General features: G+C 42.9%; 1 protein-coding gene across 3 annotated transcripts in view; it reads left to right on the top strand.

The window, feature by feature from the left end:
• The window catches only part of SLCO2B1 (solute carrier organic anion transporter family member 2B1), a 72,196-nt gene that overhangs the window by 19,526 nt on the left and 36,252 nt on the right, over nucleotides 1-16,418 (top strand). For 2 of the 3 annotated variants that reach the window (XM_053385309.1, XM_053385310.1), the window contains one exon: nucleotides 15,621-15,713. In XM_053385309.1, coding sequence (XP_053241284.1) covers nucleotides 15,645-15,713 — 69 coding nt within the window. In that variant the 5' untranslated portion in view covers nucleotides 15,621-15,644. Of the gene's footprint in view, nucleotides 1-14,843; nucleotides 14,914-15,620; nucleotides 15,714-16,418 lie in introns of all 3 variants that reach the window. The other variant, XM_053385308.1, reaches the window with a different exon arrangement.

The following is a 16,418-nucleotide window of genomic DNA, read 5'->3' as shown; positions in this document are numbered from 1 at the left end:
AAAGGCTGTGAGGGGAATGAGGAATCCTTGAGTGTGGGCACAGATCCAGAACTGAGCAGGAAAGCTGCCTTGCCTGCTCTCCTGCCTTTAACAGCTTCTTGATGTGCAGAAATCAGCCACTGAAGCTAATTTCTCAGCATAGAGATCAATAGCATCACCTGCTAATGTCTTCTCACTGTACTTAGAGATGCCCATGTATCCATTTGCCAAATTGCCAGGGACCAAGTGCCCTTGCTGCCTGCTCAAGGCAATGAGGGGATCCTTTCCCCTCCCCGGGCTCTGGAGGGGGCCCTCTCAAATTGTGCCAGGCCTTGGAGCAGGCAGAAGATTCTTACACTGAGACTTGGGCTGCTTCCACCTGTTTCAAAGCTCAGTGTGATATGCAGGATGCTTCTTCCCCTCTGCCAAATTGTCCAGCAAACCAGAGGACTTGTGAGGTAGGGTGCGGGGAAGGAGACAGCGGTGACCACAAATTATGGCTGGCACATAAGCCTGAATTTGAGGAGCGCTTTCTTCTCACCAAGCTGCTGCTAAAGGACAGCCCTACAGAGTTCACAGTGGTTGCTTCAGTGCTGTGGTTTACAACCAAATAAACTAGTATAACCTAATAACTCCACCTCTCTGAGTTCGGTTCCAAAATGTTGCTGGTAAATAGGAGGGAACTGGCTCTGCGTACTTTTAAGGGGAAGAAAGGCAGTGCCGAGATCCTGTTCTAACTGGGGCTAAAGTGAACATCCAGCCATAAACTGCTGGCTGAGGCAGCTGTAAGACGGTGAAAAGCAATTGTAAGTATCAGACAGAATGCTATTCAATTTCCTGGTTCTTAACTGAAGAGCCCCACTTCCCAAGCTGAAAACAAATCTTTCTTTGGAGGTCTTTCTAGGTCTCTAATCTGCCTTAACTGGCTTTTCTTTATTATTATTTTTAATTAATTTTATTGAGAGTTTTCAACATAAGATACAATGAAAACTAAACCAAAGTAAACTAACTGGTAAAACTGGTAAATCTAACTGGCTTTTCTTTATAGTGCCTTTTAAAGCTGTTTGGGGCTTGGGTTTCTTTGCTGCCCGTATGCAAGAGAGCAAGCATATCTTTTCAGTCTGTGTAGACTTTCAGGGAATGTTTCTGCAACTGCTCTGTCCTATCTAGTCTGACACTCCCAAAACATTAATAGATCTGTTTTCAACATTCCCATTTGTTCTACCTTACAGAACTCACCTGGAGTGAAAAGCATATAGTGAAATAGGATAGAAACCCCCCCCCCCATTTTCATTCGGTAACTATTGGACTAAAATCTACATAGGAAGCTGCCTTATACTAAGTCAGACCATTGGTCCATCTAGTTCAGTATTGTCTACACTGACTGGCAGAGGCTCTCCAGGTTTTCAGCAAGTAGTCTTTCCCAGTCCTATCTTGGGGTACTGAACCTGGGACTTTCTGCCTGCGAAGGAGATGCTCTGCCACTGCATTATATGGCCCTTCCATTCTCTAGTCTTTGCTTTCAGAAGTTCCACCAAGTTTCCGAAAGGCATAACCAAAAGGGACCTTCTACGGAATCTACCTTCCACTGAGTTGGGTTATTGATTCACCTTGCCCCTATTATTGGAAACTTTGTAAGGATTGTTATGGCTGATATCCATTCCATAACTTTTATTAATCTTTATTAAGATCTTTATTTATCTTTATTAAAAAGCACATGTGTTCTTACCTGCTTTGCCTGGAAATGCATTTAGAACGAGGCATGACAGCTGCTGTGCCAACACAGTCTTCAGCCCAGACTCAGCAGGGGTCAGCAAACTTTTTCAGCAGGGGGCTGGTCCACTGTCCCTCAGACCTTGTGGGGGGCTGGACTATATTTTGGGGAAAAATGAATGAATTCCTATGCCCCACAAATAACCCAGAGATGCATTTTAAATAAAAGGACACATTCTACTCATGTAAAAACACACTGATTCCTGGACAGTCCGTGGGCCGGATTTAGAAAGCGATTGGGCTGGATCTGGCCCCCAGGCCTTAGTTTGCCTACCCATGGGCTAGATGATAGGTCTGGCAAATGACAGAGACACCAATGTACCCAAGAGCTGGTGGGGTTTTGTGCATTTAAAGGTGAGCCTACCTAATTTTCACTTTTCAGAACAATATGTGAATGGCACAACCATTATTCTAAATCCACAATTATTCTGAATTTTGCAGTCCTGTTCTCCAGCTGAATAATGTATACAGAAATGCCTATACCCAAGTAAAGTGTGCATAGAAATGCATATATTAGTGAACATAACATACCAAAAGCATTTTATTGAAGTTGCTTTGCAAATATGTTTTTTTTTAATTAGGTAAAATTTCATGCAAAAATGTGTATAAATTATATTATTATATTAGAAATTAGCACCAAAATGCTGATTAATTTTCATGAGGACTTTTACAAATATGTATTCACATACTGTTATGGAGAACTAAACCTAAGGTTGGAAATCTTAGAAACTAAGAGAAACCAAAATTGACAGGTTGACCTATCCCTACTCTGAATACCAGATGCTGGGAACCACATGGGAGCAGAGCACTGCTGTGGCACTCATGTCCATCCCAAATGTTGTTTTCCACTCTGGCGCTGCTCAGGCTGCTGCTCTGTGTGCACCCTAACCTTTCTCCAAATAACTTCTCAAGCCACATAAGGTAAACAGGAGAAAAGGGGACTTTCAAGGGAAATGCAAAGGGCTTTGGGTAGGGCTGAGAATAGCAGATATTTATGTAATTCTGTGCCCTGAAACATTTGTACAATGGCCTCAGCAAAATGACCACGAGCCCCCAGAGGAGGGCAAAGTGATTACATGTCAGAGAAAGCACAAATTAGCAAATACAGCAAAACCTCCAGCACTGATTTTGCTAAACTCAGGCTGTGGTGATAACAACAGCTGTGTCAGCAGTTAGAGGGCAGCTGTCTATACAGTTTCCTCTACTTTTAGAAAATGACAACACTATACTGTAGACATTTTCTTCCGTTTCAGTGTTCCTATGAAGGTAGCCCTGGTTTGTAGCCAATTATCCCAGGAGCTTGTGAAATGGATAATTATTCTGTTCCTGAATGTTCCTGAAAATGCTTCCTTTTGTAACAAGAACTCCATTTTGTATTAGGGAAGCTTTTTGTTCTATTAAGAACATGAATGCTTTCTTCAGTGCTGGAGGAAGAGCAGTTGCTGTTACACTTAGTTCCTGCTTTCAGATTTATTTTGGGGGCGCCTGGTTGGCTACTGAGAGAACAGGATGCTAGACTAGACAGACAAGCTACTTCTTTTTTTATTTTTCCTTGCTGCACATGCCTAATTATAATTGATTTGATATTCCATATATAATTCAAAATTTTCTTCTTTTATTATTTATGTTTCCTATTTCTGGTCGTCGGTATCACTCACTGCCAATCTATATTTGATGTTAACCTAGACGCATATTCGTAAAGGCTGCTTATTGTTTTGCCAGAAGATTCAGTAAAGTTCATTGCAATATCTGAATGGCAGAAATCTGTTTTTAGCGCTGTTTGATTACAAAGATACATATAGTTTGTTTTTATGCAGTGGGCAATGAGCCCCTGGAGTTTGTGGGAAATCATTCCTCCTGGTTCTCAGCTACCTTTCATCCAATATTCTAGAAACTGTCAACTTGTAAAGGAAATTATTGTCCTCATAAGGAGAGTTGATGATTTAAGGATTAGGGAGATAATGGTGGGTCTGTGGAGCAGGGAGCACAACCGTAGTCAATTTTGCAAAACTAGGAATGTTCCTCATTAGAGACAAACAGCAACTAGGACTGTGGTTTAATCAAATTCTGGTTACCAAGAGCTCTTCAATTGAGAAGATCACTAATGGCAGACAAGCTTCCCTGAAAGGCAGCCTGTCCACCACCATCAGTATCACCTTCAATTATTTTGAAATTTTCACAAATGTCAAATTTGCTCTGTAGGTCTCCCTGGAGCATGAAATATTTTGGCTGATGATAGTTCACAACATTACAAAAGCATACAAAGTGCCAGATAACACAATTCAATTGAAAAATGATTATTATTTTATTTGGCTACAGTCTTATGTTTGGCTGCCACTCTGCTGTCTCTCTTTGCCAAGGACAGCCCTTGTTTTCTGTTACCCAACTCCGGTAAATCACATTCACTGCTCCTATTTCTGTCTCCAAGGAAAGGCCATGTTGAAATTCAACTAGCAGTAATTTGCTAACATTGTCATTCTTCAGGGTTTAATATCCCTGCCAGAGTCTCTAGAAGTTAATTCTCTGCATGGGGGATGGATGCATCTATAGTGAATCTGTTTTAAAGCTTCTTTTTGATGCTATTTTTAATGAATATTTTATACCATTTTATATAAACTCCTTAGAGGGGTTTTTAAAAAGCAATATACAAATCTTGTTAAATAAAATTTTAAAATTTTAAAGTGTACATGAACCCTAACACTGTAATCCTAGACATGCTTACCTGAGAGTAAGTCCCACTGAATTTTAATCTGAATACTGTATAGGGCTTTGTGTGCTGGTCCTAATATCTTGGACTGGATGCAGTAGCTCACTGGCAGCCAGTGTAGTGCTGTGAGTATCAGTGACACATAGTCCCATTAGACTATGTCCCATCACACCAGCTGCAGTTTCTGGACCATCTTCAAGGGCAGTCCTGCAGAGAGTGCATTGCTGTAGTCTAGACATGTATAAGATTGCACTGCAAAGCACCATGCAGGGTTTAGCAGTGGCCAGAGGATTGGAGAAGATCAGTCTACATCCCAATCCCAAAGAAGGGCAGTGCCAAAGAATGCTCCAACTACCGCACAATTGCACTCATTTCACACGCTAGCAAGGTTATGCTTAAAATTCTACAAGGCAGGCTTAAGCAGTATGTGGACCAAGAACTCCCAGAAGTGCAAGCTGGATTTCGAAGGGGCAGAGGAACCAGAGACCAAATTGCAAACATGCGCTGGATTATGGAGAAAGCTAGAGAGTTCCAGAAAGACATCTACTTCTGCTTCATTGACTATGCAAAAGCCTTTGACAGTGTCGACCACAGCAAACTATGGCAAGTTCTTAAAGAAATGGGAGTGCCTGATCATCTCATCTGTCTCCTGAGAAATCTCTATGTGCGACAAGAAGTTACAGTTAGAACTGGATATGGAACAACTGATTGGTTCAAAATTGGGAAAGGAGTATGACAAGGCTGTATATTGTCTCCCTGCTTATTTAACTTATATGCAGAATTCATCATGCGAAAGGCTGGGCTGGATGAATCCCAAGCCGGAATTAAGATTGCCGGAAGAAATATCAGCAACCTCAGATATGCAGATGACACAACCTTGATGGCGGAAAGTGTGGGGGAATTAAAGAACCTTTTAATGAGGGTGAAAGAGGAGAGCGCAAAATATGGTCTGAAGCTCAACATCAAAAAAACGAAGATTATGGCCACTGGTCCCATCACCTCCTGGCAAATAGAAAGGGAAGAAATGGAGGCAGTGAGAGATTTTACTTTCTTGGGTTCCATGATCACTGCAGATGGTGACAGCTGTCACAAAATTAAAAGACGTCTGCTTCTAGGGAGAAAAGCAATGACAAACCTAGACAGCATCTTAAAAAGCAGAGACATCACCTTGCCGACAAAGGTCCGTATAGTTAAAGCCATGGTTTCCCCAGTAGTGATGTATGGAAGTGAGAGCCGACCATAAAGAAGGCTGATCGCTGAAGAATGGATGCTTTTGAATAATGGTGCTGGAGGAGACTCTTGAGAGTCCCACGGACTGCAAGAAGATCAAACCGATCCATTCTTAAGCAAATCAGCCCTGAGTGCTCACTGTAAGGACAGATCCTGAAGCTGAGGCTCCAATACTTTGGCCACCTCATGAGAAGTGATTGCTCCCTGGAAAAGACCCTGATGTTGCGAAAGATGGAGGGCACAAGGAGAAGGGGACGACAGAGGACGAGATGGTTGGACAGTGTTCTTGAAGCTACCAGCATGAGTTTGACCAAACTGTGGGAGGCAGTGGAAGACAGGAGTGCCTGGCGTGCTCTGGTCCACGGGGTCACGAAGAGTCGGACACGACTAAAGGACTAAACAACAGCAATGCAGCTTCCTATGTTCCTTTTGCGGAAAGCCCTTCTCACCTGCTGTATTTGTTCATTCTTTATTGTTGTTACGAGATATGCTTGAAAAATAGAGTTACTCTACGATATGTAATCAACAGTTCAATATATTCTGCAGCAGCTACGGCACATGAAATGGCATCACACAGGGTCTAGTCTGCTGTTTTGCATTCTGCAGCTGCTGAGGAATATTTTGAGTGGTCGATCAAATCTGCCTTATATCGATCAAATCTGCCTTTAGCCCTCCAAACTTAGTATTACCTGCAGTAACTGGCAATGGCTCTCCAGGGTTTCATACAGGAGTTTCCCCCAATCCATAACAAGAGTTGCAGGATATTGAGCCCGGCATCTCTTCAGCATGCGAATGAAATGCTCTACCACTCAGCAAAACCCTTCCCTAATGTGTATAATAGCATATGTGTCTTGAGCAGCAATTCATGGTATCGAAATGCAGGTCCTACACAAGCATGTCCCTAGATTCATCTGTGAATGGTAGGAGGGAGCAAATGTGCAGATAATTTAAAATAAGCTCTTTTAAAAGCAGACCAAATATACCTAGGATTGGCCAGTAAGGTCTGAGTTTGCCAGCAACCACATTCCTGGACTTAAGATTTTCTCAAGCAGGAGCTCTGCCCTCAAATGAAAGGGGATGGCCTAGATTTCTTCTTCTATAATATTTCTTAAAATGCCAAAACAAGTGGACTGTGATCTGTGGTTCACATGAAACATACCACAGAACGCCTCACTCAACATTACCTGCTTTCACTGTTCACACTGACACTAAAGTTCCACTGTCAAGAAAAGAGTGTGTGTGTGTGTTTTTGTGTGTGTAAAACAGCATCTATACATAATTAATTAGCATTTTCTGCATCTTATTAAATAATGCTAGGAGGGCACCCACTTGTGACATGAATTAATTATGGCACCAGTAGACGAACAAATTGTTTTGCAGGAGCTGCACAATATTTCTGCCACAAACAGTACAGAGTGCCTGCCCTATCATTCATCCAGATGTCGCTGAAATCACATGGCAGAGCAAACGTCGTAGATTAAGCTGGCAGCTTCTGAAAATTGCACCACAGTTTGCAGCTCCTGCAGCAGTCCGGTTAGTGGCAAATGGGTCTGCCTGTGGAGGAAGTGGCTTGAGGATCACAGTCACTGGCAATTAGTTCTTTGCATTTCTCCAGGGCTTGTTGTGTAATATTGTGGTTTAGTGTAAAAAAAAGTTTTGGATTGGGACCCATGGGACCGGAGTTCAGATCAGCCCACCTTCAGACTCATCTCTCAGTCATGGAGTAAGCACAACTACCTCCACTTCAGAAATCACCACTTCCGAGGTTGAATTGACCCAGTGGCTTATTGGACTGTGTGGTTAAAGGATCCTGGATTCAAGGTGCATTAACTGAGTTAAACCAGTTTTAAATCAATTACTTTTCTTTCCTATGCCAGTAAAAGGTTAAATGCATAATGTACCATAACCTTTCCCCTGATTTGTAGTGTAGCTATTCACTGCTGTTGTCTGCACTGAGCCATTGTGCCATTGAGATGAATTTCTTCACAATATATTTTATCCAGAGTTCTTAAAAGGAGTGATTTCTCCTTTCCCCAGTTAATAGCAGCACCCAAGAGCAAGTTGTACTATATGTTTCACACAAAAGGTGGCTTCATTAATTGATGGAGCTGTCTGGATTACAGATAAACTGTTGAACTGGCTTCCTTCCTATAGTTTAGATTGCTTGTAGAAGCTGCAGCAGCTTCTGGGCAGGTTGACCTGATCCACGTGCAATTGCAGAGTATTTCCAGTCCACTCCCAGCGTAAATTCAGAATATCTTGAATGTAGACTGGAGGAAAATGCTGCTGTTATGATTTCTTGCTTGCTTTTTGTTTGTTTGTCAGTGAAATTCTAAAATGAAGGGGTTGGGCATTGTGCCTGTCTAGGCATGCCTCTCCAAACCTGGAATATTTTCTCCCTAACTTCAGACATAAGAGACTGATTATGATTACTCTGGTGTACTCTGTACAAGAGTAGAGATTATTGCTTTACATTTTTCAGGACTGAGCCACGCATTACAAATGTGTTTTGCTGTGCTCTGAGGTGCCCTGCCTCAAATGAAACATTTTTTTTTGCCTCTTAGGTTGAATACGTCATTCTTTTATTTTAGAGAAAAGGAGGGGAAGCCCAAAGGAGAAGCATGGAGACTGGGAGAATGGATGGGTGATGGCGAATGCCCTTCCCTCCTTCGGAGGCCTTGAGCAAACTGTTGGGCTGGGCTAGAAGAAAGTCTCAAGTATCTCACAGGGGCGGCTGGGGGGGGGGGGGAGTTGCATCCTAAACACTTGGCACCTAAAATTGATTTCCTTAGAGCACATCAGCACATGTCTCACAAGGCAGTGGGTGTGGATGTTTCCTTGGGGTTTACTCCCAAAGCGTTTCTCACGAGTAAGTATAGCCACAAGCTAGCAAACGTTTAGGACCTGTGTATAAGCTAAACAAGCTATAGCTTAGGGCCCCACTCACTTGGGGGCCCCTAAAAATTTAAAGGAAAAGAACCCCTGGATGTACATTTCCAAAATATAAGATAAAAAACAAATAAAACAAAACCTACATACAGCAACAGTGTTTTGTGTTGTGTAGGCTCCTATGATGTAAGCAATGGGCCCTGCCTGCTAGCCTGCTCCCTAAGATATCACTGGTTTGCTCCTTTCTGTATATAGGGTGCCTACATTCTGCATGTGCAAATGGCTTTAGATACCTATTAGGTCCATAAATTACCATGTATCATATATTCAACACAAAAAACAGCGACAATTTGTTGTTGACAAAGGACAGCTGGACATATAAAGGGCCCCATTACCTTCGGTAGCTTAGAGCCTCACCATACCTAAATCTGGCCCTGTTTAGAACCAGTGTATTTCTTCTCCTAGACGGGCTGCCTTCCTAGGTTGACAAGCCCCATCTGCCCATCATTTTCCTCTACATTACAGCATGTGCAGAAACTGCCGCCTTGACTGTTTGACCCACTCTTGGTCTCATCCACTCAATCTGCCAGAACCTGTCTTCGCATGCAGGGGAGGTCCCTAACTTACCAAGGTTTTGAGAGCCATCACCTGATTTAGCTGGCCAATTGAAGCAGCTCCTTGGGTGTGGCTCCTGTCACATGTGGACAGCTTCTAGGAGCCACAGATGAGAGCTGAGTGCAGTGTAGGCACCAAAGATGGACCAACTACCCCAGAATAAGCATGATGTGACCCTCACCAGAGGTGCTACCCATCCCCTAACCCCCCCCACACCCATGCACACATCTACATACCCAACCGCACCTACCAGTTATGTTCAACTGTGGCAATGAAATCTATGAATGAATTATGAATGCCTTCAGGATTCTGATATGGGAAGTGCTGACAAATCCCCTATAATTCACACAGGGAGTCCTTGAGAATGTTCCACGCTATTTATTTGATTGTCCTGTTTTTGACAGTGTGTATGCAAAATTTCTCATCTCTGCAAAGGTCGTGAATATCGGTCTAATTTGCCAGGGGAAAAAACAAATTCCTGTTCCGTAGTGATAAACAAGTAGGTAATGCAGCAAGCAACTAGCTACCTTTGCTCTGGCAATAGCAAACAAGCATCCAGTGCATTTTGATATTTGCGGATAAATGAAATTTACATGCATTCTATAAAATGTATTTTTGCTATCTGAATAAATGAAATGGTGACTGAGGTGGAGTGTGAAACCCATGTCTGAAATACTGGAATTTTACATCCTTGAAACTTCATTATTTATTTGTCATTTTGACTTTGATTGTTAATTGCTGTTACACTCTGTGGCCAAACAAATAATTTAAACTGCAGATTTGTCACTGTTATGCTCCACGGCCAAACAAATAATTGAAACTCTGTAACTTTGTTGATTATGTGTTGAAGTATATGTTGCGTGACTGAGATGCAAGTTATGTTCTTCCCATAAAGAACAAACAATGGGTGCTTTGCTTATCACAGAGTCATTGGCTTCATTGATTGCAAAGAGGAAACCACTCGCTTTTGTCCTTAAACAAGGAAACATTGTTCCATAGAACGCTTTTGAGAAGTTAAATTTGATTGCCCTTTCATGTTTTTTTTAAATGTAACTTTCTTTGCTACCGTAACCCCTATCAAAAATGTGGAAAGTCCCACTAACTTTTATGGCAGTTGAACTTTATTTCCCGGAGCTCCAGTTGACTTCAAAGCGTGTGATAAGTAAACAGTTTTTAACGTCTCGTAGAAACTTTGTCCGCTTGAAAGGTCTCTGTAATAGGGTCAATGTCTTCATTTGAAAGGATTGACCCAGCCGTTGCTGCCATTTTGATGTCTCTCACTGTGAGAGTTTCTTCCTGATTACATTTCCAAAGTGAGGCAAGGTGAGGCAAGTCCTTTTGAGCATTGCAGTATTTAGTCCTTTATCCAGGGCTATGTGAACTCTATACTACAATAAAATCAACATTTTGCTATCCAAAAACAGTGGTACCTCGGCTTAAGAACTTAATTCATTCTGGAGGTCCGTTCTTAACCTGAAACTGTTCTTAACCTGAGGTACCACTTTAGCTAATGGGGCCTCCCGCTGCTGCCACGCCGCCAGTGCACAATTTCTGTTCTCATCCTGAAGCAAAGTTCTTAACCTGAGGTACTATTTCTGGGTTAGCGGAGTCTGTAACCTGAAGCGTTTGTAACCCGAGGTACCACTGTACTGCTCCAGTAAAAGCAATTCTACAGAAATAGGCTTCAGAAATTAACTAGTAGACTCACAGGGTCTTTCAAGACGATCAATTCAAGACACAGGAAGTGGGCAACACAGACAAGTGCAAAGTTCTGCATTTAAGTCAAAACTGCAAAAGCAGGTGCACAGGCATAGCAAGCAAGCATGGTACCTGACTAGGGAGTAGCATATGTAGAAAGGTTGTTGGGGTGGTAGTCAGTTTCAACTGTGATGAAGAGAGAATGTGATTTTGAGAACAGCCTTGACCAAAGGTGTCATGGGCTTTGAAGACACTCAAACTCAGGACGCAAGGGAGAAACGTGTTAAGAGGAAGGCACACTTGGCAAATGCACACCGTGATCAACTCCTGCCTGGAAACCAATGTCCCCACTGTGGAAAGACATGTGGGTCCAGAATTGGCCTCCACAGTCACTTACAGACTCATTGTTAAAACTGTGTCTATGGAAGGCAATCTTACTCGGCTGTGAGTGATCGCCAAAGAAGAGGATTCATTCACAGAACCACGGTTTCGAAGTATCAGCTCTACTATATTCCATTTTACAACCTCATTCAGAGGTTGTGTCCAGTTCTGGGTGTCACCCTAAAAGAAGTATAGAAAAGGTGGAGTGAATTCAGATGAGGGGAACTAAGATGACAATGGATGTGGAAAGCAAGTCCAAAGAGCAGGCATAGCTCAGTCAGTAGACTGGTCAATTTGTAATGTTAAAAGCATGTTCTAAAATTGTGACACCGGATGGCACTGTAGAGGAGAATCCAAAGTCAATGGCAGATTGCCTTGGGAACTTCTTTTCTTCATATAGAGTTTTTAATAGCGTTTTTTTAAATATATCTGTGTAGATCCAGCCTTAATCTCAGGGTCATGGATTTGAGCCCCATGTTGGGCAAAGGATTCCTGCATTGCAGGTGGGTTGAACTAGATGCCCTCATAGTTACAGCTCTACAATTATATGATTCTTTGAGGAAAGGTTGAAAGAACTGGGTATGTTTAAGCTGGAGAAGAGAAGACTGAGAGGGCCAAAAAAGCAGGGTTGTTGCATAGAAGAGGGCAAAGACTTGTTTTCTGTTGTCCAGAGGGTGTAAGTGTAAGATATGGGAGGAGAGATTTCAGCTGAACATTAGGAGAAAGCTCTTGATGGCAAGAGCAGTCTGACAGTGGAACCCAGTGACCTAGGGAGATGGTGGTGGGCTGTCTGTAAAACTGCAGGTGTTGAAGTAGGCTATGGAGCCATCTACTAGGGGTGCTTTACAAAACAGTGAAAACCCAACAGGGAAGGGACCAAGTGACTTCCACAATCTAGGTGATGTGGTTGAAAATGTCCTTTCCTGGTCTTTGGATGGCAGTGGGATACGGCGCAAGACCGCCAGTGAAGAACACTGTAGGATAGCAAACTTATGAAGAAGAAGGCATTATTTTACATACACAACCCAACAGGACAATGACAATAATCCGCCAACAGCATACAAATCAATATGGCTAACCTGATCCAAAACACACACACACCTCACTCACACACGAAAACAAAGATCACCACAGCCAATCACAAGCAAACAATCACACCCTAGGCCAACCCCAACCTCTCTCACCACCAAAGGAACACAAGTGAACAACACAAGCAACGCTGACACCAAACTCTACATACATTAAACATAATAGAAACACCGCCACCCAACCCCACCCCCATCCATCTTCCCTCTCTCCACCCCCCCTTCTTTTTTCTTTCTTTTTTCTTCTCCCCCTAATGCCTCAACAAATGAAACGGATTTGTAAAAATGTTACATGGAAGAAGAAGAAAAAATACGAGGCACTACACTTCTGCAAAACAAGAAAATCCTTAATAAAATATATTTTTTAAAAAAGAAGGCATTATTTTGCTCCCAAATCCTTCAAAGCTTTATAGGAATAGACAGCCCAGCTCCTACTTCCTCTCTGTCATTACAGCTGAGCTGTTGTCATGCAGTTGCTGCAGGAAAGGGGATAGTGGGATGCTGCACTCAGAGCGAAGCTACGGTTCTTGCTTCTTTGAAAGGATCTGAACAATCTCTCAAGATTTATGTTCAGTTCTTGAGGAGAAGCCAGAAATTACAGGCAAGATAAATTTGCAGTGCTGTGTAGAGCATTTGCCATCTGAGCGTTGCAAAGCGATTTATGTACAAACATCTAGGTAATTAAGCTTCAATGTGAACATTCTCTCCCTTTTTAATTAGCTTCATGTGAGTAATTTGTTGATACTTGCACAGTCAATTTAATTACATTAACAAGTCGGAGTTGCTTGCTGTTTTGACACTGCAGGGCAGTCCTCGGGGAACTTTCTCCCAGTGGCAAAGTATGTATATACACGCAGACCTACTGTCAGAGAAAAGGTCTGTCATTTTTGGTAGCTCTGGTGACTGAATGGTGACAAGGCTGGTCAACAATGTGCTAGGTAGACTCAGCCTCTGTGTTGTCCATTGTGGGGTGCAGTAGCCAGAACTGCACAAAGCACTCCAAGTGAGGACATAGCATTGTGTAGTGGTTAAGGTGTTGGGCTGGAACTGGCTAGGCCTGGGTTCAAATTCCCACTCAGTCATGAAGTTCATAGGTGACTTTGGGGTAGTCTTAGACCAACCCACCTCACATGCTTGTTGTCAGGATAAGAGAAGAACCACATATGCTGCTTTCAGCTTTTGGTAGAAAAGAGGGGATGCAAATTTAGTGAATAACACTAAAAGAAGGCTGATGGACTGACTCGGTGTAATAGGGCAGCTTCGTAGGCTCGTATGACTGCAGGCAGTAGTTTGTGGGGAAGTGGTGTGATTAGTTAAAGCCATTTCCATTTCAGTCCCTCTTCTGGATTTCTCCTATAATTGAATAGGTTTGAAAGAGCCACAGCTCGCTATTCAGGAGTTGATGAAAACTATTTACAAGTGTCAGCTGATGCCATACAGCGTGTGTTCTTGGATTGATGCCTTGTTCTCATTTTCTCTCTCCTAAGAGTTACAGAAGCATCATGGTTTAATCCAGCTCTGCTTGTCTTGACAAGATCAAGCCTGACAGCAGAAATGTGATCAAATTGCATTAGCCTCTCAATTTTCCTCATTCTTAGGGGGCAAACAGAATTATAGAGAAATAATGAAATATAATATATCAAATATTCCTCCTTCCACATTCACATTAGTGCTTTGGATGATGTCCTTATAAGAAATACAACAGCATTCTTTATGGGCTTCAGAGTTCTTGCAATTGTGATTATCAACAGCATTGATTTTTCCATGACACCTTAACCCATGTGAGTCTGCATTGGTGGATGAGGAAATTGCCACTGTCGTTCTACAACTGGGTGTGTGAGGTGTGTGTGGCCTGACCACAAGTGCTGGAACAAATTCCTCTGTCCTCATTTAATTCCACACCCTCCAACATTTCTCCGATGAAAATAGAGATGTCCCTTCCAAGGAAAAGTGGAACATTTTGGGATCAAATCAGAAACCAGGACGGCTTCTGTAAATCTGGGACTGTCCCTGGAAAATTGGGACACTTGGAGGGTCTGTAATTCATCCCTGAGGACTGAGAGATGCAATGAGAGCCAGTTGCTCAGGGATCTGTGAGGCTTCAATGTCTCTTGGACAAGTGTAAGACTAGTCTCCACCCACTCGTAGTGTAGCTGGTCCAGGCACATCCTTCATCGTCGCAAACCAGATACCTATAGCAACTCTGCAAGCAGGGCATGACCACAACAGCACTTTCCATATTCATGGTCCCCAGCATTTGGCAGTCAGAGGCAAGGCGGTTCCGGTACTAGAAGTATTACTCAATGGTAATGGATAGAAACTATTGAGATTCGAGTGCTCTGCTGCCGAACGCTTTTATAGAAATGTGATTTGTCCCTTTCCAGGTTCTCTGTTCATGGTGGAGTTTGGTGTGCTTAGGGGCAAAGTGCATGTTACATGCTAGCATGTTTAACCAAAGCCTACTACCATTTTTTTTTTTAACTTAGGGTTTGGCCACACTTCCGCTTGTCCCATGCACGGGTCCGAGAGGTCTTCCATTTCTCCTTTGCTTTCTAGGTATGTCTCTGAGCGGTTTTGTGTTTGTTCTGCCACTTTCCCAGGGAAAACCCACTGTATACTGCTGAATTGGAACAAACATCAATCCACAGAAAAACTAATTCATGATTTTTTGATTTTTTCCCCGATTCAGCAGTAAACAGTGAGTATTCCCAGCGGGACAAGCACCCCTTAGGTAAAGGTAAAGAGACCCCTGACCATTACGTCCAGTTGCAGACGACTCTGGGGTTGCGGCGCTCATATCACTTTATTGGCCGAGGGAGCTGGCGTACAGCTTCCGGGTCATGTGGCCAGCATGACTAAGCCACTTCTGGCGAACCAGAGCAGCGCACGGAAAAGCCATTTACCTTCCCGCCAGAGTGGTACCTATTTATCTACTTGCACTTTGACGTGCTTTTGAACTGCTAGGTTGGCAGGAGCTGGAACCGAGGAACGGGAGCTCACCCCGTCGCGGGGATTCGAACTGCCGACATTCTGATAGGCAAGCTCTAGGCTCTGTGGTTTAACCCACAGCGCCACCCACGTCCCTAAAGCACCCCATAACCCCCAGCAATTAATGGGCTCGTTCTTATTGACAAATATGTTTGTTGTGATTGCCCATGAGTCCTGTTGATGCTTACAGTCTCCCTCTGAACAATGTCATGCTGTGCTAAACCAGGTGGAGAAACTTAGGTACGACGTTTAACAGCCTGATTTCTCTTTTGCAGAGACACAAAGCACACATTTGAAAAATGGCAGACGAAAGGAGCAGTCGTCTCTTCAAACGAATATCTCATGCAGGCTCATTTTTCACTATCAAAGTAAGTAACCAGGAGCCAGATTAATCCCTTCTGCCTGATCAGAGCTCCAACGAAGAAAAGTACACTGAAGTGCAGTTTCCTTTCTGCCAGTGGGTGCTTCCAAATGGCAGCTTTGAAGGGGTGTATTGTTCTAATCCTGCAAAAGTTTTTAGAAAGGATTAGCTGAATAAAAAGGGATGCACAATGGAAACCAGAAAAGGGTGAAGGGGTCAAGGGATTCTGAGAATCCTAAATATAAAGGTGATTGATATGTTTAAATGGAAATACATTATGTAAAATTTAATTTAATTTTTTTTAAAATAATAATAATAATAATAATAATAATGTGATTTTCATTAGAACCATAGCATGCCAGGGCAAGGTTAACCAACCCCCTCCTGTAGGATGTCTGCTAGTTATACTTTTGTGTTTTTAAAAACATTTTTAAATGATGCACACAATTTCAAACAGCACATTTAACTTCACGACTGGTTTGGTGACCAGTCACCAGAATTGCAGGCTTGAAAGGATTTCAGGAGGCAGGACTGGAAAGGATTCCTGCTGGGGCCCCTGGAAAGCTGCTTTCAGTCAGAGAAAGCAATATTGGGTTTAGTCGGCCTTCCCCAAGCAAGTGCCCTCCAGAGGTTTTGCACTACATCTGTCAACCCCAACCGGCACATCTGCATGGTGCTATGACTGATGGAAGCACAGCCAGGCTGGCTGGGG

The sequence above is a fragment of the Podarcis raffonei genome, chromosome 4, assembly GCF_027172205.1.
Source record: "Podarcis raffonei isolate rPodRaf1 chromosome 4, rPodRaf1.pri, whole genome shotgun sequence".
Lineage (NCBI taxonomy): Eukaryota > Metazoa > Chordata > Lepidosauria > Squamata > Lacertidae > Podarcis > Podarcis raffonei.
This window is presented reverse-complemented; position numbering and strand designations above follow the sequence as displayed.